The sequence below is a fragment of the Pelobates fuscus genome, chromosome 11 (genome assembly GCF_036172605.1).
Source record: "Pelobates fuscus isolate aPelFus1 chromosome 11, aPelFus1.pri, whole genome shotgun sequence".
Taxonomy (NCBI): domain Eukaryota; kingdom Metazoa; phylum Chordata; class Amphibia; order Anura; family Pelobatidae; genus Pelobates; species Pelobates fuscus.
The window spans coordinates 65,525,280-65,551,381 of record NC_086327.1 but is presented as its reverse complement, the minus strand read 5'-3'; the positions used below and the strand labels follow the sequence as shown (position 1 = coordinate 65,551,381).

The 26,102-nt window shown below is 43.9% G+C and overlaps 1 protein-coding gene across 3 annotated transcripts in view; it reads right to left on the bottom strand.

Moving 5' to 3' along the window:
* RASIP1 (Ras interacting protein 1) overlaps window positions 1-26,102 on the bottom strand; it is a 1,304,986-nt gene that overhangs the window by 717,013 nt on the left and 561,871 nt on the right. For all 3 annotated transcript variants that reach the window (XM_063436332.1, XM_063436333.1, XM_063436334.1), the window contains one exon: window positions 15,978-16,129. In XM_063436332.1, coding sequence (XP_063292402.1) covers window positions 15,978-16,129 — 152 coding nt within the window. The remainder of the gene's footprint in view (window positions 1-15,977; window positions 16,130-26,102) is intronic.

The following is a 26,102-nucleotide window of genomic DNA, read 5'->3' as shown; positions in this document are numbered from 1 at the left end:
CCCCTATGGACCGGTGGCCGTGAAATCCCGCGTCATTGGGAAGTTAGGCTCTCCTAATGTGTTTGCTTGTTAAGTACTAAGGTGTATTGAAGACCGGTTTATTTTTCATGTTCCTAACATCACCATGTTGTGTCTTGATTCCCCTCAATTAAAAAAAAACAAAAAAAAACAGAGGGTTTAAAGAAAAGGGGAAAAAAAAAAAAAAAGTTATAGATATATTGTGAATTGCATTTGACAATCTGCTTTCAGTTATGAGGATATGTACCTCGATCTTCCATAGCTGCCCTATGTACTCTGTGCAGGGGCACAGGCTATAATGTGTTTTTTTTTTCTTACGTTGATTCCATTGGCACTCTAGTAGTGCCTTTATTGGCTGGTCCATGTCCCCAACGCCCCAGGGATCTCTTGTCGTTCCGGGGATGTCGGGACATCTACCCCAACTACGCCTGGCGATGGGTAAGACCAGGCGATACATGTACATACTGTTTGGTTTCTTTCTTTTCCTATCCTTTATTCTTTTTCTGCCCTTACTGCCGTCTGTCCCTTTTCCTCATCTTTCTCCTCTGGGGGGGGAGTCGGAGGACGCTCAGGAAGGTTCGATTACGATCAGGTGTCACGGAAAGCTTAAATATAGAGATATCCTACAGGTTAACTCATGCCTGTGAAACTATTATCCCTTAATGTTAAAGGCCTAAACGCCCCTAAAAAAAGACGGCTCATGTTTCGGGAATTAAAACGTATGAACCCCGATATTGCCTTCCTGCAGGAGATGCATTTGTCGAAATCGGCGAAGTTCGCCCTTAAGGATCACTTATACAGAACCACATATGAGGCTAGAGCGCTCAATAAGAGGAATGGTGTCGCCATCCTCGTGCATCATAGATGCCCGTTCAGGGTCAGCGCGGTTAGTGCTGACCCGGGTGGGCGCTACGTGTTAATGTCGGGGTCCTTGCATTCTCAGGCTATGCATTTCCTCAACATATACGCTCCTAACGATCCGTCCAGTGCATTCTGGACGGAGTTGACGCACATAGTGCACACGCTGCCACACGGCATAGTTGTTGTAGGGGGGGATTTTAATGCTGCTCCGTCCCCGGCGATAGATAGGGGGCCATGTAGGGGAGTCCCGCGGTCACATAGGAGGGGGGGGGCAAGACAAATTACTGCATGCATTCATGCAACAATCAGGTCTGATAGACATATGGAGGGCTCAGCATCCTGATGTTATAGACTATACGTTTTATTCATCGCCACACGATACATATTCAAGAATATACTTTTTTCTGGTCAACTCGCTGGCTATTCCCAAGGTTTCGGACTCTGGGGTGGGATCCATAGCCTGGTCAGATCACGCAGATGTCACCCTTACCTTAGACAAGTTGAGCGTCGCGTCCCCTTGGTCCTGGAAGCTGAATAGGTCCTTACTTCAAGACCCAGAAATCGTCGATATCATTAGGAAGGAACTTAAGGACTACTTTATCAGGGAAGCGGAGACAGGGATCTCGAAAGCCACGGTATGGGCAGCTCATAAGACGGTTATTAGGGGGGGTCCTGATTAGAGAAGCCACACGGAAGAAACAACGCAAGTCTCAACTATTAACGTCATTATTGGGAGCTTTAAGAACGGCGGAACAACGGCATAAGTCAGACCCTTCACCCACTAACTTAATGGAGGTGCAAAACCTACGGAATTCAATTAGGGAAACGCTCCTGGATGACACCGCGAGAGCTATCATATGGTCCAAGCGAACCTACTACGAGAAGGCGAACAAGAGGGATACATTGTTGGCACGATCCCTTCGGCCGCAACAAAGGGGCACACATATCACGAGGATTAAAAATGCAGCGGGAGTATACCAGACGAACCCCACAGAGATAGCTAGGGTGTTTACGGATTACTATACTAAGCTTTACAACCATACTACAGATGGTATCGTGGACACAGGACAGGAATTGGATGCGGTACGGGCGTTCCTCTCTCGGTCGCATCTCCCCAAGTTAGATGTGGCTGCCTCGGCGGCCCTGGGACACCCCATTACAGTTGACGAAATAGATGCGGCGATTTCCGCCTTGAAAAGCAACAAGGCGCCGGGTCCCGATGGTTTCGACGGAAGCTATTATAAAACCTTCCGAGAGGAACTCCTACCCCACATGGAACCCTGGTTCAACGATTTGATGGATGGGGGGACGCCTGATAGGGAGATGTCTTTAGCGAATATTGTTCTATTACCTAAGCCAGGTAAAGACGACTCGGCCCCGGAGAACTTTCGCCCCATCTCTTTAATTAATCACGACTCCAAAATTTTGGCTAAAGTTCTCGCAGGCAGGTTGAACCCGATCCTTGCAGGTCTGATACACCCGGATCAGGTGGGCTTTATGCAGGGCAGACAACTGTTCAAGAACACGAGACGCAATATAGACCTTATCGGGAGACAGGTTACGAAGGGCACCCCGACATTGATGCTGTCACTTGATGCCGAAAAGGCATTCGACAAGGTCAAATGGCTTTATTTATTCGAAGTCTTACATCACTTCGGCATGCCAGCCAGGTTCGTAACGACTGCTCAGGCTATGTACTCCAACGTTAGGGCACAGATTCAGATCTCAGGAGCGAGAATTATACCGTTTCATTTGAGCAACGGCACGAGACAAGGATGCCCCCTCTCGCCGCTGCTGTTTGTCCTCTCGCTCGAAACCCTCATGCAAGCTATACGGAACGCCCCAGATATCAAAGGTGTTACTGTAGGGGACACGCAATATGTTGTTTCGGGATTCGCGGACGATGTATTGCTGACGCTCACAGATCCGAGGGCTTCAATGGCAGTTCTGACAGGGATTCTGGCAGAATACGGCGAGGTAGCTGGCTATAAAGTCAATTTATGCAAATCAAGCACGATCCCCATAGGTATGACCGAAGTCGAGGCATCGAATATAGGAAGGACTTATCACATCCGATTGGAGAGGGACCAGTTCAAATACTTGGGCGTTTGGTTGACAGCAGACCCCTCCCGACTACAGGGAGTGCAGAATTATTAGGCAAATGAGTATTTTGACCACATCATCCTCTTTATGCATGTTGTCTTACTCCAAGCTGTATAGGCTCGAAAGCCTACTACCAATTAAGCATATTAGGTGATGTGCATCTCTGTAATGAGAAGGGGTGTGGTCTAATGACATCAACACCCTATATCAGGTGTGCATAATTATTAGGCAACTTCTTTTCCTTTGGCAAAATGGGTCAAAAGAAGGACTTGACAGGCTCAGAAAAGTCAAAAAATAGTGAGATATCTTGCAGAGGGATGCAGCACTCTTAAAATTGCAAAGCTTCTGTAGCGTGATCATCGAACAATCAAGCGTTTCATTCAAAATAGTCAACAGGGTCGCAAGAAGCGTGTGGAGAAACCAAGGCGCAAAATAACTGCCCATGAACTGAGAAAAGTCAAGCGTGCAGCTGCCAAGATGTCACTTGCCACCAGTTTGGCAATATTTCAGAGCTGCAACATCACTGGAGTGCCCAAAAGCACAAGGTGTGCAATACTCAGAGACATGGCCAAGGTAAGAAAGGCTGAAAGACGACCACCACTGAACAAGACACACAAGCTGAAACGTCAAGACTGGGCCAAGAAATATCTCAAGATTGATTTTTCTAAGGTTTTATGGACTGATGAAATGAGAGTGAGTCTTGATGGGCCAGATGGATGGGCCCGTGGCTGGATTGGTAAAGGGCAGAGAGCTCCAGTCTTACTGAGACGCCAGCAAGGTGGAGGTGGAGTACTGGTTTGGGCTGGTATCATCAAAGATGAGCTTGTGGGGCCTTTTCGGGTTGAGGATGGAGTCAAGCTCAACTCCCAGTCCTACTGCCAGTTTCTGGAAGACAACTTCTTCAAGCAGTGGTACAGGAAGAAGTCTGCATCCTTCAAGAAAAACATGATTTTCATGCAGGACAATGCTCCATCACACGCGTCCAAGTACTCCACAGCGTGGCTGGCAAGAAAGGGTATACAAGAAGAAAATCTAATGACATGGCCTCCTTGTTCACCTGATCTGAACCCCATTGAGAACCTGTGGTCCATCATCAAATGTGAGATTTACAAGGAGGGAAAACAGTACACCTCTCTGAACAGTGTCTGGGAGGCTGTGGTTGCTGCTGCACGCAATGTTGATGGTGAGCAGATCAAAACACTGACAGAATCCATGGATGGCAGGCTTTTGAGTGTCATTGCAAAGAAAGGTGGCTATATTGGTCACTGATTTGTTTTTGTTATGTTTTTGAATGTCAGAAATGTATATTTGTGAATGTTGAGATGTTATATTGGTTTCACTGGTAAAAATAAATAATTGAAATGGGTATATATTTGTTTTTTGTTAAGTTGCCTAATAATTATGCACAGTAATAGTCACCTGCACACACAGATATCCCCCTAAAATAGCTATAACTAAAAACAAACTAAAAACTACTTCCAAAAATATTCAGCTTTGATATTAATGAGTTTTTTGGGTTCATTGAGAACATGGTTGTTGTTCAATAATAAAATTAATCCTCAAAAATACAACTTGCCTATTAATTCTGCACTCCCTGTATATCAGCAAAATTACATCCTGCTGATTAGACAGTTGATAAACGATATGGAGAACTGGACTGACAAGCCGATTTCGTGGATCAGACGAATACATACAGTGAAAATGAATGTGCTGCCAAGGATACTCTTCTTATTCCAGGCTCTTCCGGTACATGTGACTAAGTCTAATTTGGGTCCGCTTCAACAGGCTATAGGTAAGTTTATCTGGCAGAATAGAAGGCATAGGATCTCTCGAAACATCCTCTATAGAGCTAGGGATAGAGGAGGCCTAGGCCTTCCAAACCTTTATTATTATTACGCGGCGGCCCAGTTGGCTCAAATTGCATTATGGCACTCACCCCCGGATAAGAGGAGATGGGTGGATCTGGAATCCTCCATGATGGGCCCGGATATGCCCCAGTTCCTTATGTGGACCCCTAAAGAACAGAGACCTATTGATCAGGTGGTATGCCCAGCAATACGCAACTCCCTTAAGATTTGGGACGCCGCCGCCATCAAATACGGTCTGACTTCAGCTCTGTCGCCCATGACCCCATTCTTACGAAACAAGGCATTTGCGCCGGGCATGCACCCCCGGGACTTTAAAGGTATAGAGGGCACGGGGATGCAAAGACTGTGCGAGATGTTTGACAACGGCTCCTTCATCACGTTCGATACGCTACAAAGCAGAGCTCCACTGCGCCCCTTTGATTATTTTCGGTATCTCCAGCTTAGGGATTTTGCAAGAGGCCCCCGGATGAAAGCGGCCTCGCAGACACAATTGACGTTTTTCGAAAAGATGTGTAAGAAGGAACAATTCCCAAGTGGCCTCATTTCCTGTTTGTACTCCCATTTGAGCACGCACACATTGGAATGGGGAGATCTCACATATGCGGATCAGTGGGAAGCAGACCTCAATGAGGTTTTGGAGGGTGTAGAATGGCAAGATATATGGGAGGCTGCTGCAAAATCTTCGGTGTGCGTTTCCTTGTAGGAACAGTCCTATAAGACGTTGTTCAGGTGGTACACCACCCCAGTGAAACTGTGCCAAATGGGTGTAAACCCGACGGACCTGTGCTGGAGAGGCTGTGGCCTTAAGGGAACATATATACACATGTGGTGGGACTGTCCGGAGGCACAAACCTAAAATTGGACCCATGGGTGTATCTGTTGTCTAGGTCCCTGGATGGATGGACAAAAGCAGAACAAACCCTCGTCCAAAAAATAAACCTGGTGGCTAGGAGAGCTCTGGCGCAGGTGTGGCTGCAGAGGGAGACGCCTACCATAGCGATGGTAAAACAGAAAATTAAAGATACTTTCCTGATGGATAAGCTGACGGCACAGGTCAGGGGGACACTGAAGAAATTTGATAGAATTTGGGACCCTTGGACAAATAGCACTGCGAACGTCTGAGATAGGTAGGGGGAGTCAGCTCTCCCGCACGCACCTCTGGGGTCATCTCCGAAAGGCGATGCACTATGTTAACTCAAAACGGCCATGGGGAGAATCGATACGGACTCTAGTGAGGGAGGGTGAGGTCAGTATAGTAGAATATTCAAGTCGCCCTCTTCTCGGGCAATATTCCTCGGACCACCCCCCTACCCCCTTCTTCCCCTTTTTCTAAGTCCTCGGACTTTCGGGGCACTTCCTCTATTCTATCTTTCTCTTCCAATTCTTAAAATGTTTACTTTCGGGCCCGACCGCGCATGATGGAACTCACAATGGGATGCGATAGGTTCATAGGGAAATGTTTTGCTCTTATACTACGCATAGCCGTATCATCCCTATTATTCTCTTTGTGCCTTTAACGCGGTCCTCACTTATCATTTGTTATCTGTTTACTGTTTTATATATTAATAAAACCCAGGCGGGATATCCAAGCTTCTATTGAGCTGCGGTATACTCTAAGGATCGGATACATACTGGCACTTAGCAGTCTATAGGTATGGGGTTTGGATTAACTAGGCTGTTAACTCATCTTGCTAAAGTAGTGTGTTATTACCACAATGTACTTGCCTGTTTGTTCAAACTAATAAGATACTGTATGTGAACTGCTTGTGATGTCTTGTACTGGAATAAATAAAGAATTAAAAAAAATACAATAAAATACACAAGGTTACATCTATTACATAAAATACAGACATTTTACCTATCCCCAAATAGCTTAGATCTGAGCGCACATTATTACCGGATTGCGCTCAGACTACATACATACAGTTCAATCGCCATAGAGCCAAAGTCTTTCATACAGTCTTTCAGTATACGGCTGGGCTCCATGGCATAGCTATCTGGGGTAGCATGGCTTTAACAGTGCGCAGAAAGGCATAAATCTTGGTACATAGCTTAATGTCCCTTGCTGGGTATTAAAGGGCCAGCAGCAGCATAATAAAAATCCATTAGCCCAAAGAATGTTTGTAAAGGGCCATACAACCCAGGGCCATAGTCATGAGGCAAGAGGCTGGCAATCAGGCTCCTCCAACAGCCAGGGGAAAATCCGGTGACAAAAGGCGTTTCGTCACAATGTCCAAGAAAATGAGCTTGGTAGAGGAACGAACGTTTGCTAGGTGACAGAGGGACCAAGGGTGAATGGGTAGCAGTTTAAGGTGTATGTTATATCTGTTTTGTTTAACCATGGCTTACTAACTGCTGAAATCGTAGATTGCATGGCGTCGTCAATTTAGCATATTACAGTGAGAACTCCTCAGCGGGTATGAGAGAGTTGATGGTGGGAAAGGAGGGAGAAATGCAAAGAGGTCAAAAACAAACGTTTTTAATTTGGAGTGTTAGTAAATAGCTACCCCCAATGGGGTAAGTACGCTTAGGATGAGCAAGAGCTGAACATGACACCAGCTTTAATTGTGGACAAAAGGTGGTCCACCGTAAGCAAGACAGTGGATGTGGATAAAAGGATTTAGGTCATACTAGTGTACATGTGGGGAAGGCCATAAGGCCCATGTGAGAACCCTTGTGAGAAAACCCGTCACCAGATAATTCGCAACTGCCTTGCTGGGTGTGCGGATAGAAATCCAACTCAATTCTTAGGTGAAAGTCGGGCCGGGAACATGGTCAATAACCTGCATGTACTGTAACTGCATGCCCCCATATTAAAGTTATTGCACACCTGCGCCTTGCCCAGGAATGTGGTCTGCCCAGCTTGTCTCTTTGCCTGCCTTCCTGTCTTGTGAGTGGGGTGAAGGAGTGGTGGGAAGTGGAAGGGTCTGCGTCGCAAAGGGCACAAGTCAGTGGAGTAAGAAGTGGAACTACAGGAGGCACAGGACGGGGGCCTCAAACCAGCAAAGTGACGGCAAAACAGTTCTATATCCATCTGGCACCAGTCGATTCTTATGTTGAACTGTGCCAGATGAGTAGCTGCCTTGGCCGACACTGATTTGTGATAGTCGTAAAATGAGGACCCTCCATACTTGATGCCTAAGTCAACAAGCTCTTCCCTCCTATGTGGGTACACCGTGCAGATAACGTCACGATAAATGCCAAAGGTGATAGCAAACTGGGAAATGGAAAGTGTTTTATTCAGTCGTGGATCTCTGGCTCTTAAGACTATTAAAATGCCCCCATAATTATACGCTCTGTTTTCTAGGATGTCTTGGGAGGCTATGAGTAGTGAAAATAGTGAAATTTCTTTATGGAAGCTGGAACAGAGTGGGCCGGTGAGACGTATAGGGTAGTGGTAGTGGTTGGTGGGGGAGGGGAAATGAGGGGTATGCCACTCTGGGCAGCCGAGACTACCAGGGTAGGGCCTTCTGGGGCTGTTAAATAACATGGTGAGGCTATGGCTGATTCCATTTTCAGCAGCCTGCTGTTGATCGTTTGGAGGTTGACCAGAATAGCAGCCAGGGTCTCCTGAGTGGAATCTGAGTAGTTAGCTGGTGGCCCTTGTGAACTAGTGCCGGGCCTAGGGTCATTGGCCTGTGCCGTCAGGAGCCTGTATAGTTCGGCCTTTCTAGCAGTGGCTGGAAAGGGGATTTCCCTGAGTCTGAGCTCTGCTGATATTTTTGGAATAGTCCAATATCACAGGGATCTGGGGGTAGAAGGTTTGAGGGATTTTTCCGGAGACCCAGGCCTGACTGGCATTCTGGGTATTTCGTCCAACAGTAGATCGATGATTGGGATGGATTCTTGTGACATTTTGAAAAAGGAATAATAATTTGGATAAGTAGGGTGTCGTGGAAGTGGAGATGAGACCTTCGGAGAACTGGCCTGCTAGCTAGTGCCGAGGCGAAGAATTGACCTGAAACCAATTAACAGGTGAGGCCCTGCTAGTGCCAAGTGGCAGAGAGAAGCTCCACCTATGATTGGGCTGAGGGAATTTTGTAGCCACTTGAACAGGGTGGCGGGATGTTGGCCTCTCGGTGACCGTAAGAGAGGCCAACAGCCCTAGCTGTAGCCCTAAAGAAGGGTGAACGAGATGGCTAGCTATGATTTGGTTGTGGGGCTGAACCTCCGTGTTGAGGTGGGGAGTAGACCTTGCGGGACCGGTGTATTTACTTAGGATAGCTAAGGCCAGCGCTAAACCCTAAAAGCCAGTTCTCTAACCTGATGGGGCATGTCTCTTTGAATGATGTATTTGAACATATGTAGATACTAAACTTGAGTATTTGTCCTATTTCTTTGGACAATGCACAGGAAGACTTCAATTTATATATCCTTACTTCTTCAGGGAACGGGTCCAGTCAAGGTATCCTAAGGGTAAGATAGATGCTAGTGGGCCTGAGGCGTGCCACTGGTATGCCAAGTGTAAAAATGTTGAACGTATGGATAGGTGTGTATCAATGATACTGTAACGTAAGAACGTGTGTAAGCTGAGGGACCTGAACGTTGGTCCATAATTAGAGACAAGCCCCTGGGTTCCCACAATTGTGAAATGTAAATGATACGAAGGCGAAGTGAGGCCTTAAGGATAAACGTAATCGTAGTGAGTGAGATTAACCGTACCTGATACTGAAATGCAAGGAACCAGGTAGTCTGTTGATGGTTGATGGCGTAGAACTTGGCGAAACTGCGGTAATAACGCAGGTCTAAGTAATGATATGTAGAAATGATAGACAAGAAATGTATTGTTAAATTAGTAGTAGCAAAGCGGAGTAGGTTTATGTGATTGTTGTTGAAATCATAGTGAGGAATCTTAGATCTGGCCCGTTTTGAAGTTTAGAACCCACTTCGGGAGGTGGGGAGGCTGAATGAGGCCGTGAAGGCTGAATGAGGCCGTGAAGGCTGAATGAGGCCGTGAAGGCTGAATGAGGCCTCAAGGGGAAAATGAAAATTGGCAAACCTTCTTACCTGAAATAGTAATACGGGATTACTGGGATACCACTTCCTAGAGGTTGTTTTTTTTTTTTTTTCCTATCATAGACGGGAAATAGTTCAACACATAATTACTATTTTAGCCAGTAGTGACTGAAGAGCCATATACTAAACACATAAATTAATGTAGGATACAGATAATGTGAAAGGGTGAGTGCTTAGTTTAAGCAAATGGCATAACTAGATACATTCATAACAGATTAGTGAATTTAAGCGCTGAAGCCTCCTGCGTTCGGCTAAACCAACGAATGAGAGGACTGTGCAGAAAGAAATACCTGCGGTCGGTTAAATGGAGCATATGAAACACTAAACGAAAGCCATTTATGTAGCGGTCGGCTGTTCAAACATACGAATAAATAGACGAACATAAGTAAGTTTAGTGAGGTCGGCAGTTAGTTTATGCAAAAGACGAAAACGAAGATGTGTACTCTGCGGTCAGCTGTTAGCCGCACAAACGCAGAAGTACACAAATGGTGAATGTGCACGAACGGGTAAGTATAATCAAGGGAACCTATCCCCGCATTTTTAGGCTTGAACGTGGGAAATAGCCGAACGCTATTTCCCACGTTATGCTTACGTGGACGTGCCGGACTCGTGACTGGAAGCCGGGTAGCGATGTCGGAAAGAAGCCGGTTGGCAGGCAAGAAGGTCGGAGGCAGGAGAGCTGCTGGCGACAGACTGCTTGCTGGATAAGTGAATTGTTGGCGGGAACTACGGACCGGAAGTGCTGGTTGCTATGGAGAAGACAAACGGCTTGAACAGCAAAGGTAAGTAGGGGGGTAGGAGTTTAAAAAGGGGAATAACTCCTCCCACAAATTCAGGCCAAATGGCCTTCCAACATGTGTATATATATTCTACAATTATATTCAGTAATATTTGTTTGTAATATTTTGTTTAGTGTAACAACACCCATTATTAATGGAGTTTTACTTATATATATTTATTTTAATTATATTACTTCCAATTCCTTTATGTGAATATAATTATTGTTATAACAAGTTTTAATTAAATACACAATCACACAAAAATAAATTCAGCGCGGAAGCAAAGTGATAATAGTCCAAAAGCAGCTGGAACACCAATACAGAGTCTTTCTTTTCCATCAGAAAATTGGATAAAAACAGGGGGGTAGGTGCAGTGCTTCAGTAATCCTTGACTAAGTATATGTGAAGAGAACCAGAGAAGGAATAATAGTGTAGTATTTAAAACTGTAGTTGTGATAAATAAAATAAAAGATGTGCACTCACACTTTCCTGGAGCTTCAATACAGCTCCAGTGTATGCGCCTGGGCAGAATAATAATCCCTGCCTATGGATCAAGTGCAGAAGCAATTCTTCAAGTTATAGATGTGGTAGGGGGTATCCTCATAAAAAAAAAAAACAACAAATAAAAATTGTATATGGTGAAGTATGTAGAGCTATGGTGCAAGGGTAGGTAAAAACTATAAAATGTGCACTCACGTGTAATGGAGCCATAAAACCTGGCTCCTCTGATAGCACTCACGTGTAATGGAGCCGTAAAACTTGGCTCCTCTGATAGCACTCACGTGTAATGGAGCCGTAAAACACTTTTGATAAAGCCTATCCAAGGAGAAACGCGTTAAGTGTATTGTTTATACATTTTTTATCACTATTTTATTATATATTGTATTTCTTTCATTGCATTTTTTTAAACATTAAAGTACTTTTTTAATTGGACCATACTTTGCTGCTGTCGGATTGTTTGGAGCTATATCCCTGGTGGGGATCATACCACCCAAGCGCTTTGGATAGAGCAAACCGGAACTTACTCATTAGCATGTGAGTAGGCTTAAATTATTTATTTCTGCTTACACTCCTTTTTTACAGTGTACACTATTGTGGTTCTGTTTGTTTATCTCCACATATACACCTGTATCCTTGAGTGGGGATCATACCACTTCAAGCGCTATCAGAGGAGCCAGGTTTTACGGCTCCATTACACGTGAGTGCACATTTTAATTAAATACTAGTTAGTTGTATAGGATATATAAACGTATGTTGTCATAAGCTATATGAGAATATTGATGCTTCTTTTATCGTTTATCTTTAAATCTTTTATATATACAATATCTCACAAAAGGGAATACACCGCTCACATGTTTTAAAAAATATTTTATTATATCTTTTCATGTGACAATACTGAAGAAATGACACTCTGCTACAATGTAAAGTAGTAAGTGTACAGTCTGTAAAACAGTGTAAATTTGCCATCCCCTCAAAATAACTCAACACACAGCCATTAATGTTTAAACCCTTGGCAACAAAAGTGAGTACACCTCATAAGTGGAAATGTCCAAATTGGGTCCAAAGTGTCAATATTTCGTGTGGCCACCATTATTCTCCAGCACTGCCTTAACCCTCATTGGTATAGAGTCTACCAGAGCTTCACAGGTTGCCACTGGAGTGCTCTTCCATTCCTCCATGACGACATCGCGGAGCTGGAGGATGTTAAACCTTGCGCTCCCCCACCTTCTGTTTGAGGATGCCCCACATATGCTCAATAGGGTTTAGGTCTGGAGACAGGCTTGGCCAGTCCATCACCTTTAACTTCAACTTCTTTAGCAAGGCAGTGGTTGTCTTGGAGGTGTGTTTGGGTTCGTTATCATGTTGTTATACTGCCCTTCGTTCCACTCTTCAAAGGAAGGGGATCATGCTCTGCTTCAGTATGTCACAGTACATGTTGGCATTCATGGTTCCCTCAATGAACTGTAGCTCCCCAGTGCCGACAGCACTCATGCAGGTCCAGACAATGACAATTCCACCATCATGCTTGACTGTAGGCAAGACAAACTTGTCTGTACTCCTCACCTGGTTGCCGCCACTCACCTCATGCTTGACACCATCTGAACCAAATAAAATTATCTTGGTCTCATTGGACCACAGCACATGGTTCCAGTAATCCATGTCCTTAGTCTGCTTATCTTCAGCAAACTATTTGCTGGCTTTCTTCTTCCTCATCTTTAGATGAGGCTTCCTTCTGTGATGACAGCCATGCAGATTCATTTGATGCAGTGAGCGGCATTTGGTCTGAGCACTGACAGGATGACCCCCAGCGCTCATACGTCTATTTCCTAAAGACAACCTTACATAGTTACATAGCTGAAAAGAGACTTGCGTCCATCAAGTTCAGCCTTCCTCACATTTGTTTTTTGCTGTTGATCCAAAAGAAGGCAAAAAAACCCCAGTTTGAAGCACAATTTTGCAACAAGCTAGGAAAAAAAAAATCCTTCTCGACCCCAGAATGGCAGTCAGATTTATCCTTGGGTCAAGCAGTTATTACCCTACATTGAAAGATTATATCCTTGAATATTCTGTCTTTGCAAGTATGCATCTAGTAGCTGTTTGAACATCTGTATGGACTCTGATAAAACCACTTCTTCAGGCAGAGAATTCCACATCCTGATTGTTCTTACAATAAACCTTTCCTTTGCCTTAGACAAAATCTTCTTTCTTCCAGTCTAAACGCATGGCCTCGTGTCCTATGTAAAGTCCGGTTTGTGAATAGATTTCCACACAATGGTTTGTATTGGCCCCGAATATATTTGTATAATGTTATCATATCCCCTCTCAGGCGACGTTTTCTAAACTAAATAGGTTTAAATTTGTTAACCTTTCTTCATAGCTGATATGTTCCATTCCTTTTATTAATTTTGTAGCCCGCCTCTGCACTTTTTCTAGTGCCATGATATCCTTCTTTAGAACAGGTGCCCAAAATTGCACAGCATATTCAATATGTGGTCTTACCAGTGATTTATAAAGAGGCAAAATGATATTCTCGTCCCGAGAATGAATGCCCTTTTTCATGCATGACAATACCTTGCTGGCCTTGGCCACTGCTGATTGACATTGCACATTGTTGCATAGTTTGTTGTCTATAACAATTCCCAAGTCCTTTTCGTGTGTTGTTATCCCTAATTCACTTCCATTAAGGGTATACGTTGCTTGTGTATTCTTTACGCCGAAGTGCATAACTTTGCATTTTTCAACATTAAATTTCATCTGCCATTTGAGTGCCCAGTCCTCCAGTCTATCTAAATCCTCTTGATATGACGCTGAGCACATGCACTCACCTTCTTTGGTCGACCATGGCGAGGCCTGTTCTGCGTGGAACCTGTCCTGTGAAACCACTTAATGGTCTTCCCCACCATGCTGCAGCTCAGTTTCAGGGTCTTGACAATCTTCCTGTAGCCTAGGCCATTTTTATGTAGAGCAAACATTCTTTTTTTTCAGATCCTCAGAGTTCTTTTCAATGAGGTGCCATGTTGAACTTCCAGTGACCAGTATGATAGAGTGTGAGAGCAATAACACCAAATTTAACACACCTGCTCCCTATTCACACTTAAGACCTTTTAACACTAACTAGTCACATGACACCGGGGAGGGAAAATGGCTAATTAGCCCCAATTTGGACATTTCCACTTAGGGGTTGTGGCAAAACCAACCTCGCCACTGGGCATTGGAGAAGCTTGTTTGCCCGCCTCCCGCCTGCTGACTATGGCCCCTGGGAGATTTGGCCCTTCAACCCCTTAAGGACACATGACATGTGTGACATGTTATGATTCCCTTTTATTCCAGAAGATTGGTCCTTAAGGAGTTAAATACAGTATTTGGGCATATTGTATTTTATTATGCTGCTGGCCCATCTGGGGACATACTGTGACTTTTGGGAACAATGCTCCTTTTAGACTTTGTGCCCAGTGTCCCCAGACTGTTAATATACAGCGTTCCTGGCTTTCTCCCACTTGTTTCAGTAAATGGGGCTTACTGAACCAAGTACCACACAGGCGGACCACCCAGAAGTGGAAGTGTGCAGGCAATTTACCTCCCAGGCTGGGAGCCTGCTGTAGGTAAAATGCCCACCGCTGGGGGGCTACCGTTCGTACAAACGAACACATGGTGGCGGCCATCTTTAATCCAGCTGAAGTTTTACCGTCTCCAGACTTCAATGCATTCGACCGTTTGACAGGTCCACAATTCGAATGGTTGTCGTTCGTCTGTTTGAACTGATTTTAACATGGAAAATAGACTGACCGCACAGCCGTATTCTCTGGAACTGTTTTGGGCATGAATATGTGCTTTTGGTCGGTCAAAGGTGACTTATATCTATCTCCCGAACGACTGAACGGATTCAAATGATTTTTGGGTATTAATATTGGATGTATAGTTTTAGAGTTATGAAAGTTGTGTAAATAGTATGTTTTAAATTGTACGGCTAATTGTGTTACCTCTCAGGCTAAGGGGAGGCGATGTGTGGGATGTAACCAGTGTGAGATTTGGTAATTCATAATTGTCTGTGGGCGTCTCTCTTGCATGGGAGAATTGCATAAAAGCAGAGTGTGTGTCATTAAAAACCTGAGTTCCACTTCACCCTCAATTTGGAGTGCCGTCTCTTGTTGGGGGAATCTGCTACAAGGGATTGCTATGCTCTGCATATTCCCTTGCTATAATAACTCCTAAGCTCTTTTAAGAGCTTGTTCCTGTCTTGCTCTCTGAAGGAGTCTACGGTGGTTATGGTGTCGGCTGGAGTGCTTGGAGCCATCAGGATGCGCTAGGAGCATCCTTCAATGGAGGTACCCAGTCGTGTACTCACTTTTGTTGCCAACAGTTTAGACATTAATGGCTGTGTGTTATTTACAAATTTACACTGTTATACAGCATAATGTCATTTCTTCAGTGTTGTCACATGAAAAGATATAAAAATATTTACAAAAATGTGAGGGGTGTACTCACTTTCGTGAGATACTTTATATATAAACACACATATAAAAAAAATTAAGACTCACTGAGGATGGTACATATACTGTGAACAGCTTTCCCTCCCTGCACCCTGATTCCTCTCCTGAAACTATCAAAACAAAACATTAAGCCCTCAATGAACACTATCCTAGCAACCTACTTTTCTACCCTTAACGTTTATGTCACATTACCCCACTCCCTCCTGTGTGTCCAACTCGTCTGGTTACAAATACTTGTCTGTTAGTCAACCCATTGTACAGCGCTACGGAACTTGTTGGCGCTTTATAAATAATAATAATTATAATAATAATAATAATAATAATAATAATTAAGAATTTACCTTCTGATTCCCATTCCTTTTCCATGTCTAAGATTTTTCTTTGAACAAAATTGAGAAGTTCCATTGAGTTTGCCATCCACAACATTAGGGGTCTGAGGTCAGATGCCACGTCTTCAATGCTCAGTGTGCTCAAGAAAGTTTTGTCCTGCTGACTATAAAACAAGACAATGCCATTTTCATTAGCAAATGCTGTTCACTCGGTTTAAAAATGTAGCAAAAAAGGTAGCATCAAATTCTTGCTGACTTTATTTCACAGACATACACAAATGTTATCAACAGTAACATACAGGGTTATGCACTAAAGCTCAAAGGGCCCCAAACCAAATGGGGAAAAAACATCCGGCTGCATGCAGAGCCATTCATACTGCAAAATGCAGATGTTGTTAATGAAATTTGTAACAAATGCTGGTATTTCATATACCTATTCGTTGGGTTCCTCTCGAATTGCTATGTACTTAGTAATTATAGCTCGCATTTTGGGTGCTGAGAAGTACATTCCCAAAGAATCTAGGTCCAACGTACATGTAAATTCTGCTGTTTCAACAGTCACATCCCCAAACATCAGTCGAGACTAGTAGTGTACAACAACACTTTATTATGCCAGACATGGCTCTTATGCATAACCCCGTGCAAGGGGCCTTCCAACCAACCAGGGGTTGGATCCTCTGTACCTCGGAGCCAGGGCACGGGAAAAGGGACCAAGTCTCTTTGTCCCCCAGGTGCCGATAGCCCACCAAACTGGCCAGTGCCTCAAAAGTCTCCCCACCAACCTCCAGAGCCTCGGCACCGTGCACTGGTCTCCTTTCGGGATATGAATGCTCCCCCTGGTTGGCATTTGTCTATATGAAATGGCGGCCAACCAGGGGAGCATTCATTAATTACTTCCCTTGCGGTTTCGCACTTATGTTGCAGGTGCGAACATTCTGATTAATTGGTGTGAACATTCTAAGGGGGCACCGGGGTGGTCCCAGTTCGGGAGACGAATGAGTTCCATTCGTATAAACGCTCACAAACGGGGAACAGGGCATAATACATGAAAAGCTAGGATGAACACAATAATACAAGGGGGGAAACACACGAATGAATGAACAGGAGTTCTGCCACAGGCACCAAGGATGTAGTTTCATCACAGAATTCATAAACATCCAAATTTTCTAATTCGGCCCTAAACATTGAAACAATGAAACAACAGATGTGAGTTTGGTCCATTTGTCATCTAGATTGAACTCCACAGGATGGCTGAAATCCTTTTTTTGTGTTAAAAAAAAAAAAAAAAAACAAGCTGAATGATTTCCCCCTGGCAGCAATATCAGCATGAGTGTTATGTGGTGTTTGGTCAACGCTTGCTAGTCAGCTCCCACATCAAAAAAGTTTTTAAAAATGTAAGTTAATATATAAAAAACAAAGGAAAACAAGGGTGTTCTGTGTAGAAGGAGCTTATTTAGTCAATATCAAGAATTAGCAGCTACCACACAGTGTGAGTATCTCCTTAACTGCACATCAACATCTATAAGTAATCACAAGTGAACTGAATGGATCCAAATTGCCACCAGAGACAATAGTGGAGCACTTATAAAATCACTTACATAATAAGTAAGGAGTATAGAGCATTATGCTAGATAAAAAGAAATACAACATAGTGTAGTATATTGAGGATTCCAGTGTGTGTATTAGTACATTATATATGTACACTCACATTGGTTAGAGTCACATAAGGACAGGCTCAGATCTCACTGATGGATGTGTTCTTAGGGGACACAGGCCCTGTTCTGTCTTTATATGTATGTACTTAAAGGGAAATATAAAGACAAAAGCAGCTTCTGGTGAAGTACAGTAAGAAATGGGTTAACAGCACTCAAAATAATAAAGACCTTGCTCACCTTTTTCAGAGCCAATGAAACCTGTCTCTGGGATATGTAGCTGTGTGTCTCTAAAGGGGACTGTGGCAAAACTAGCCACTTCTTTGTATGAGAGACTGAGTTGGTTCGACTATTCCTACTTCACAAACAGAATATGGACATATTGTTCGTTAGTCGAACCAATTACGAATGAGAGACCACCTAGGGGAGTCATGTGTCTCCAATTAAGGATTTGCAACACTTTGAAACCGCAAGGTTCTAATGGTCAGATGTGTGGCCACCATCTTTGCGCACGAACGCCCAGCGGTGTTTGGTCGTCGAGTGCGTGGAACTAAAATCGGACACTCAACCTCGCGAACACCGCTGGACTTCCATCTCGTTTGTGCGTGCATTTCCTTTCGTCTTAGAGAAGCAGCATTTGGCTAAATTGAATGAATGACCATCAGACACACGACTACCCAGTTTGTGAACAGTTGCATTTGTTGGTTTGTTCGTGAGAACTTCCGAAAGAAGACCAGTCAAAGCATGCAATCGCATGGAACAGTTTTGGGGCTTCACCTCATGACTGACTGGGCTAAAAGTTCACTCGAATGACTTTCCTGTTCTACCGAATGGATCTGAGCAGTATTTCGACAGATTGGGTGCTCAGAGCCCTGCTATTCGGTGAATTGTCGTTGAGTACTGATTAATATTTAAGGAGTTATGATGTTTTAAAATATTGTGTAATTTTCTGTACTTGGGAGATAATCTAATTAAATAATTGCTCTTGCTCAATAATCTTCCAAGTACAGAAAAGGATCATGGGAAATATGCATTTGTTCCCTGTCTTCCACCAAGTCCATCAGGGGGAATCCCCTGAAATGTAATTACAGAAATACCTTGCATGGGGAATTGCATAAAAGCCAGCAGTGGCTCAATAAAAATCAGTTGACTCCCAAAGCTGTGTTTAGTCCAGTTGTTGGGGAATGGGATTGGAATTACTACGCTACACTTTATTTGCATGCTGATCACGCCTACCAGCGGAGATATTGCCTTTAATGTGTCTACTCCGCTACAGGGACACTTCCCTTCTTTAGTGCAGGAAGCATTTGGAATAGAAATGGCACAAACTAAATATCATTAAAAATTATTATTTATTGAAACAAAATAAAACCTATGGGTAAAACATATCTGTAAAATATATATATATAAAATCTAAAGGTGCTCCAATCCTGCTGAAATGCATTTCACCATGTCCTGTGGCTTTCTCAATTGGTACCCCCTTGGCACCCCCTCTCTTGATCCGTCTTTTAAACCATAAGTCCCCTTTCTCATAGGTTCGGGTGTCCGTGATTCCTCCAATCACAGGTGTCATATTCGGGGGGGGGGGCTAATATCCTGCAACTAGATACTCGCGACACTTCCGTTGCATTCTCCTTCGCCATTTTCCTTGAGGGCATGTTGAGGGATGTTGCAATATAGACCCGAGAATCGAAAGGGACGTATCAGTCGGAGAGTCGACGCGCTTCCTGGTTACGGTCTATTGATAGCGTCCACAGTAATAAGAGTAATACGAAAACTGTGGGCTTGTTACAAAAAAATCCCCCAAGAAATAAAAACATGATCGGTTGAGGTGTAGAATGGGGTAATGTAGTACAAAGGTTAAAATTCATATAAAAATTGGGCAGAAGAGAGTATGTGCATAATTTGGACACAGTATATAGAATAAAGTATCAAAATATTAAAAAGCTATAAGAAGTGATAAAGATAATAAAAATAACAAGATTTATGTTAGGTATATCACTAAAATAGTGTAGGTGAATACTGGCCAATTGTCAGGATTATATTGATCCAGCACGCAGAATAATAATCACACCCTGGAACTAAGGGTAGCTTCTTACCGGACCTTAGAATGGCCGGACTTAACGTACCAGAGAATAGTCAGAAAACTATCCGAGGTAAGAGACACAGAATGGGACACAGCGATATGGAAAAGCCAAAAGTCAAGGTTACCAGAAATTAGGGAAGTCAAAAACCAGGAACACACTCTCGGATAACCACTAACTCAGGTAATAGCGTTAGTGGTATAATCCCCACTTCAGGATATGTAGAATAAAAATGCCAGGAAAAAATTAAATAAAATAAGATTATAGTAATAATTGTGTATATAAAATGATAGTGGTACACTTATTAGACCAAAAAATCATTTATTATAAAATAACACAATATAAATAACCATTTAACGCGTTTCACCGCTGGGGCTTTATCAAAAATGGAATAACATATTTCCTGGCACATAAAGAATTTATATAGGTATTGGTACTTTAAAAAATGGCGCCAAGATGACATCATTGTTCGGCAGCCAATTAAAATCATACAATTAACATTTCACATAAAATAAGTAAAAACTTTAAATAAGAATATGCATCATATTCTTTAATGTACCTTATCCTTGTGGGTTACATTCTGTTCAAAACCGAAGTCTTGAAACATGGATTTGAATAACTTTTAAAAATTGCGCGTCACGTGACTCGCACAGCATCTTGGGGAATGTAGTGTGCGAGTCACGTGATCGGCGTGAGGTAGTGCAGCCGTCCTATTGGTGGGCGGCATGTACTCCTCAGAAGGTGGGGCAACGATCATCACGTGACCCGCGGCCAATAAGGAAGTAGTGTGCGGGTCACGTGATCGGCAGATCGGCGAAAGGGCGCTTGGGAGATGTAGTTTAAAGCGCCCTTTTGTCTAAAAATCGCATTTAAATCCGATTTTTAGACAAAAGGGCGCTTTAAACTACATCTCCCAAGCGCCCTTTCGCCGATCTGCCGATCACGTGACCCGCACACTACTTCCTTATTGGCCGCGGGTCACGTGATGATCGTTGCCCCACCTTCTGAGGAGTACATGCCGCCCACCAATAGGACGGCTGCACTACCTCACGGCCATCACGTGACTCGCACACTACATTCCCCAAGATGCTGTGCGAGTCACGTGACGCGCAATTTTTAAAAGTTATTCAAATCCATGTTTCAAGACTTCGGTTTTGAACAGAATGTAACCCACAAGGATAAGGTACATTAAAGAATATGATGCATATTCTTATTTAAAGTTTTTACTTATTTTATGTGAAATGTTAATTGTATGATTTTAATTGGCTGCCGAACAATGATGTCATCTTGGCGCCATTTTTTAAAGTACCAATACCTATATAAATTCTTTATGTGCCAGGAAATATGTTATTCCATTTTTGATAAAGCCCCAGCGGTGAAACGCGTTAAATGGTTATTTATATTGTGTTATTTTATAATAAATGATTTTTTGGTCTAATAAGTGTACCACTATCATTTTATATACACAATTATTACTATAATCTTATTTTATTTAATTTTTTCCTGGCATTTTTATTCTACATATCCTGAAGTGGGGATTATACCACTAACGCTATTACCTGAGTGCAGTGTGATCTGCACTTTATTTGTGAGTATATTTTATCTTATTTTATTCACCACCTTTTAATCAATCAATCGGAGAGCACTATCTGCTGTTTTTATTTCCTTCTTCTCCTGAGAGTTGGACATACCCCTTGGAGGACAAGCAACAATATATCCCATCAGCGGGGATTATACCGCTGTATGCCTACAAACCCCGAGCTGGCTATAGCTCAACTAAATGTGAGTGTAACATATATCATTTTTATACCATCACATTAAGTGTATACACTCCGCACGATTAGTCTTTTTCACCTTGTGTCTTCCATATTACGAGACGGTAGAAAATACTACAACAAGAGAACCTACCCCCACAGTGGAATTAGTGACCATACCTACTTTACCTCAAGACACCTATTGGAACTGATAAACCATTTTGGACTATACCTATTTATATATATATTTTTATTGTATTGTTGTTTTTACTTTTATTCTGTCCATTTTATCTTTGGCGCAACCTTTTTTTCCTTTACTGTATATCTCTTATATAGAGGGTTAGAGGGTTACCCTCTAAAGGTCGCTGCCTGTTTATATATTATTAGCGCTAACCTTTCCCCCCTTTTTTTTATTCTCTTTCATTGTTCAAACTGAGCTCATCTTATGATGCATGGAGAAAAGGCCTTCACAAGCCTCTGCTGTTGTGTACATAGTTTATACTAAGTGACCCATAGGTTGAGGAGGCGGTGACCATGACAGACGGTGTAGGTGGAAGCGGTTGTGAAGGAGGAGGTAGCCAACACTGTTTTTTTTTTTAATTGGGGTAGCCCACAAAATATTGGGACCTATAAAAAAAGAAAACTCTGTTTCGCAGAGCGACTGACCTGTGTGTGCTCCACTATCGCCTGCTGCTGCTCGCACAGTCTCATGAGGCGGTGAGCGGGAAGGCCGAAGTTACGCTGCAGCGCAGACAGGCGAGCAGCAGAAGGGTGAGAATGCCGAAAGTGCACACAGACGCTGTCTAGGGGATGGCCGCTCCGCTTTTGCACCCTGCTCTCTCTTATGCTGGGCTGGTGCCTCTGTGCAACCACCGCCTCCTCCTCCAAACTGCACACGTCACTCGCATGACCATGATTCAATGTGGGGTCTAGGACCTCATCATCCTCCACATCATCTTCCACCCACTCCTCAATATGCCCTCCTTGCCGATCTGCACACTGCAGAAAGCCACAGCAGATGGCACCTGTGTTTCGGCATCATCAGAGACGTGCTGCAGTGGTCCTCGCTTATCCACATCCTGAAACATAAGTGGTTGTGCATCAGTGCACTCAATCTCTTCCACTTCTGGGGCAGGGCTAGGTGGATGGCGGATGGCCACGGAAACCGCGCCAGCAAAGTCATCAAAAAGTATAAGAGACTGCTGCATGACTTGTGGCTCAGACTGCTTGGCTAATTTGCAAGGGGTTGAGGTGAAAGACAGATGGCCATAGGCTGCAGGTGCCAACTCTGAGCTTTCAGCAGGGGACCAGGTGGGAGACAATGTGAAGGAACTGGAGGCACTGTCAGCCACCCAATCTACTATCGCCTGTACTTGTTCTGGCCTCACCATTCGTAGAGCGGCATTCGGGCCTACCATATAACGCTGAAGGTTCTGTCGCGTACTCGCACATGAGGAAGGTGTTTCACTTGTGCGTGTAGCTTGCACAGATCGACCACGTCCTCTCCTTGCAACAGGGATTCCACCAACACCAGAAGCACCACGTCCAGGGCCACGTCCCTTATTTGACGCTCTCCTCATTCTTTGTGTTCACCCACCAAACTAACAGATTTTTTATGACAGGCGCCACTATAACTGCCAATGTCAATTTTTTTTTTTTTTTTTTTAGTTTATTGGACTGCAAGAAATGCACCGCAGGCAGCAAATGTACTATTTATCACCTAAAAATTAGAATTTTTGAAAGTGCGATGTAACCACAGGATTTGACGGTCCTATTTGACTCTCAGGTATGAAGTGCAGGCACCAAATTTACTATTTAGCACCTAAAGAATTAGAATTTGTTACAACTGCAATGTAAGCACAATATTTGATGGTTCTATTTGACTCTCAGATATGAAGAGCACACACCAAATGTTCTTCTTAGGAGCAAAAAAATGGGAATTTGTCAAAGTGCGCTGTAGACACAGTATTTGACGCGTCTAGTTCATTCTCAGATATGAAGTGCAGGCCCCAAATTTACAATTTAGCAGATTAGCACCCAGAAAATAAGAATGTTTACAATTGCGCTGTAACCGCAGTAATCAACGCTTCTATTTGACTCTCAGATATGAAGAGCACGCCCCAAATTTACTATTTAGCAGATTAGCACCCAGAAAATAAGAATGTTTACAATTGCGCTGTAACCGCAGTATATGACTGTGGCGGAACCCGCCTCGCCACTGGGCATTGGAGAGGCCTGGCTGCCCGCCTCCTACCTGCTGACTATGGCCCCTGGTAAATTTGTACTTTTGAATGCAATATTTGGGCATGTGGTATTTTATATTGCTGCTCCTGGCCCTTTAAGTGCCATTCGTGGACATATTATGACTTTTAGGAACAATGCCCTTTAAGACTGTGTAGCAGATTGCATTCAGGCTGTATATAATATTATGTGTTCAGTAAACTGTGTTATGTGTATGCAGCATTCGTCTGATTGTTCGGTAGAATCACTCCATTTAGTATATTGTGTGAAACTACCGAACAACCAGACCACCCAGGATTAATGTGTGTAATGTGTGGTTTTGTCCTCTGGGTGGCCGCCATTCGGGAAACGAACACGTGGCGGCGACCATCTTAAACTCCCGAACAGCGGTGTTTTGCCGTCGAGTGTCTGGAACTAAAATCGGACACTCGACTAGGCAAACACTGCTGAGACCTCCAGACTTCCATGAATTAGTGTAGAAACTACTGAATGGCCCGCCGTTCGGTAGAAAGAACCCCACGAACAAGGGAATTCATTCAAACCCTCCCCAGGCTCTATAACACAGGCAATTCGTGTGTTTTCATTCCCTTTTCTGTGACCGACTGCAGGGCCAAAATACATGGAACTATTTTCGGATACTTTAGCCATGCGGTCGGTCAAAACTTTAACCCTCTATAAATCCCGAACACCTGGTCTGATCTGGGTGATTTTGGGATATGTTTCTCACCCAGATCAGGGCTATCAGGGGATAGAGGTGTATCAGATGTATTTGGGGTACATCTGAAACTTAGGGGAAATTGTGTACTGTTTAATTGTGTTAACAGATAAGTTAGTGGGAGGAGATGTGTGGGAGGTAACTGGTACATTATTGACTGTGGTACTAATTGTTGTGGATCCCTCCCTTGCATGGGAGAATGTCTTAAAAGGAGGTTGTGTGAATAAATCTGGAGTTCCTGTTTTAACCTTCAAAGTGAAGTGTCGTCTCATTATTAGGGTAAGGATTTATTGTATGCTGTTTTAGTTTGACTGCTAGGAGAGTAAGCCTATTCGTATGGTTCCTATTCAACTGTCTACAGCATTCATATGCTTGGGAGGATTTATATGGCTTTTAATGTTCGGCCGCTTCCAGTGTTCATGTGCCTCGTGTTCGGGAGTTGGTGAATTCGTGCAGTTTGCAGTTCGGGAGATTGGTGATTGCAGTAGCTGCTGGTCTATCTGGAAGGGGATTATCGCCTAAACGTTTTTTATCCCCTTTTGTGCAAAATGGTCCGTTACAATTGGTGGCAGCCGTGGGATGGCGTCCTAGTGCGAGGTAAAGCAGCTCAGAGACACAGTTCATTTGGAGTTACAATTTGAGGGCAACGCTAGTGTTCATACAGCATCCCTGTCTACAGAAAGATTTGGGAAAATGGGGTTCGTGGACCCCTGGGCAACAGGCACACCTGAGAAAGAGAATGAATTGGAATGGAGAGATAATGCCCGGAAAGAATTATGGTACGACGCCCTGGAGGAAGTCCAGTATCAACGGCAGCAGCGCCTTCCTGGTGTCGCATACCAGTTGGAGGAACAAATGGCCTGGCGGATGCCGCTTCTGGGAGACTGACCCGGAGGGGAGCAAGTAAGACAACTTGAGTACCTTGTGGAAAGGGAACTGAGCCTGGACGCCTCATACCGGGCACTGTGGTGGTGCACTGTCCAGCTCATCTTATGATGCATGGAGAAAAGGCCTTCACAAGCCTCTGCTGTTGTGTACATAGTTTATACTAAGTGACCCATAGGTTGAGGAGGCGGTGACCATGACAGACGGTGTAGGTGGAAGCGGTTGTGAAGGAGGAGGTAGCCAACACTGTTTTTTTTTTTAATTGGGGTAGCCCACAAAATATTGGGACCTATAAAAAAAGAAAACTCTGTTTCGCAGAGCGACTGACCTGTGTGTGCTCCACTATCGCCTGCTGCTGCTCGCACAGTCTCATGAGGCGGTGAGCGGGAAGGCCGAAGTTACGCTGCAGCGCAGACAGGCGAGCAGCAGAAGGGTGAGAATGCCGAAAGTGCACACAGACGCTGTCTAGGGGATGGCCGCTCCGCTTTTGCACCCTGCTCTCTCTTATGCTGGGCTGGTGCCTCTGTGCAACCACCGCCTCCTCCTCCAAACTGCACACGTCACTCGCATGACCATGATTCAATGTGGGGTCTAGGACCTCATCATCCTCCACATCATCTTCCACCCACTCCTCAATATGCCCTCCTTGCCGATCTGCACACTGCAGAAAGCCACAGCAGATGGCACCTGTGTTTCGGCATCATCAGAGACGTGCTGCAGTGGTCCTCGCTTATCCACATCCTGAAACATAAGTGGTTGTGCATCAGTGCACTCAATCTCTTCCACTTCTGGGGCAGGGCTAGGTG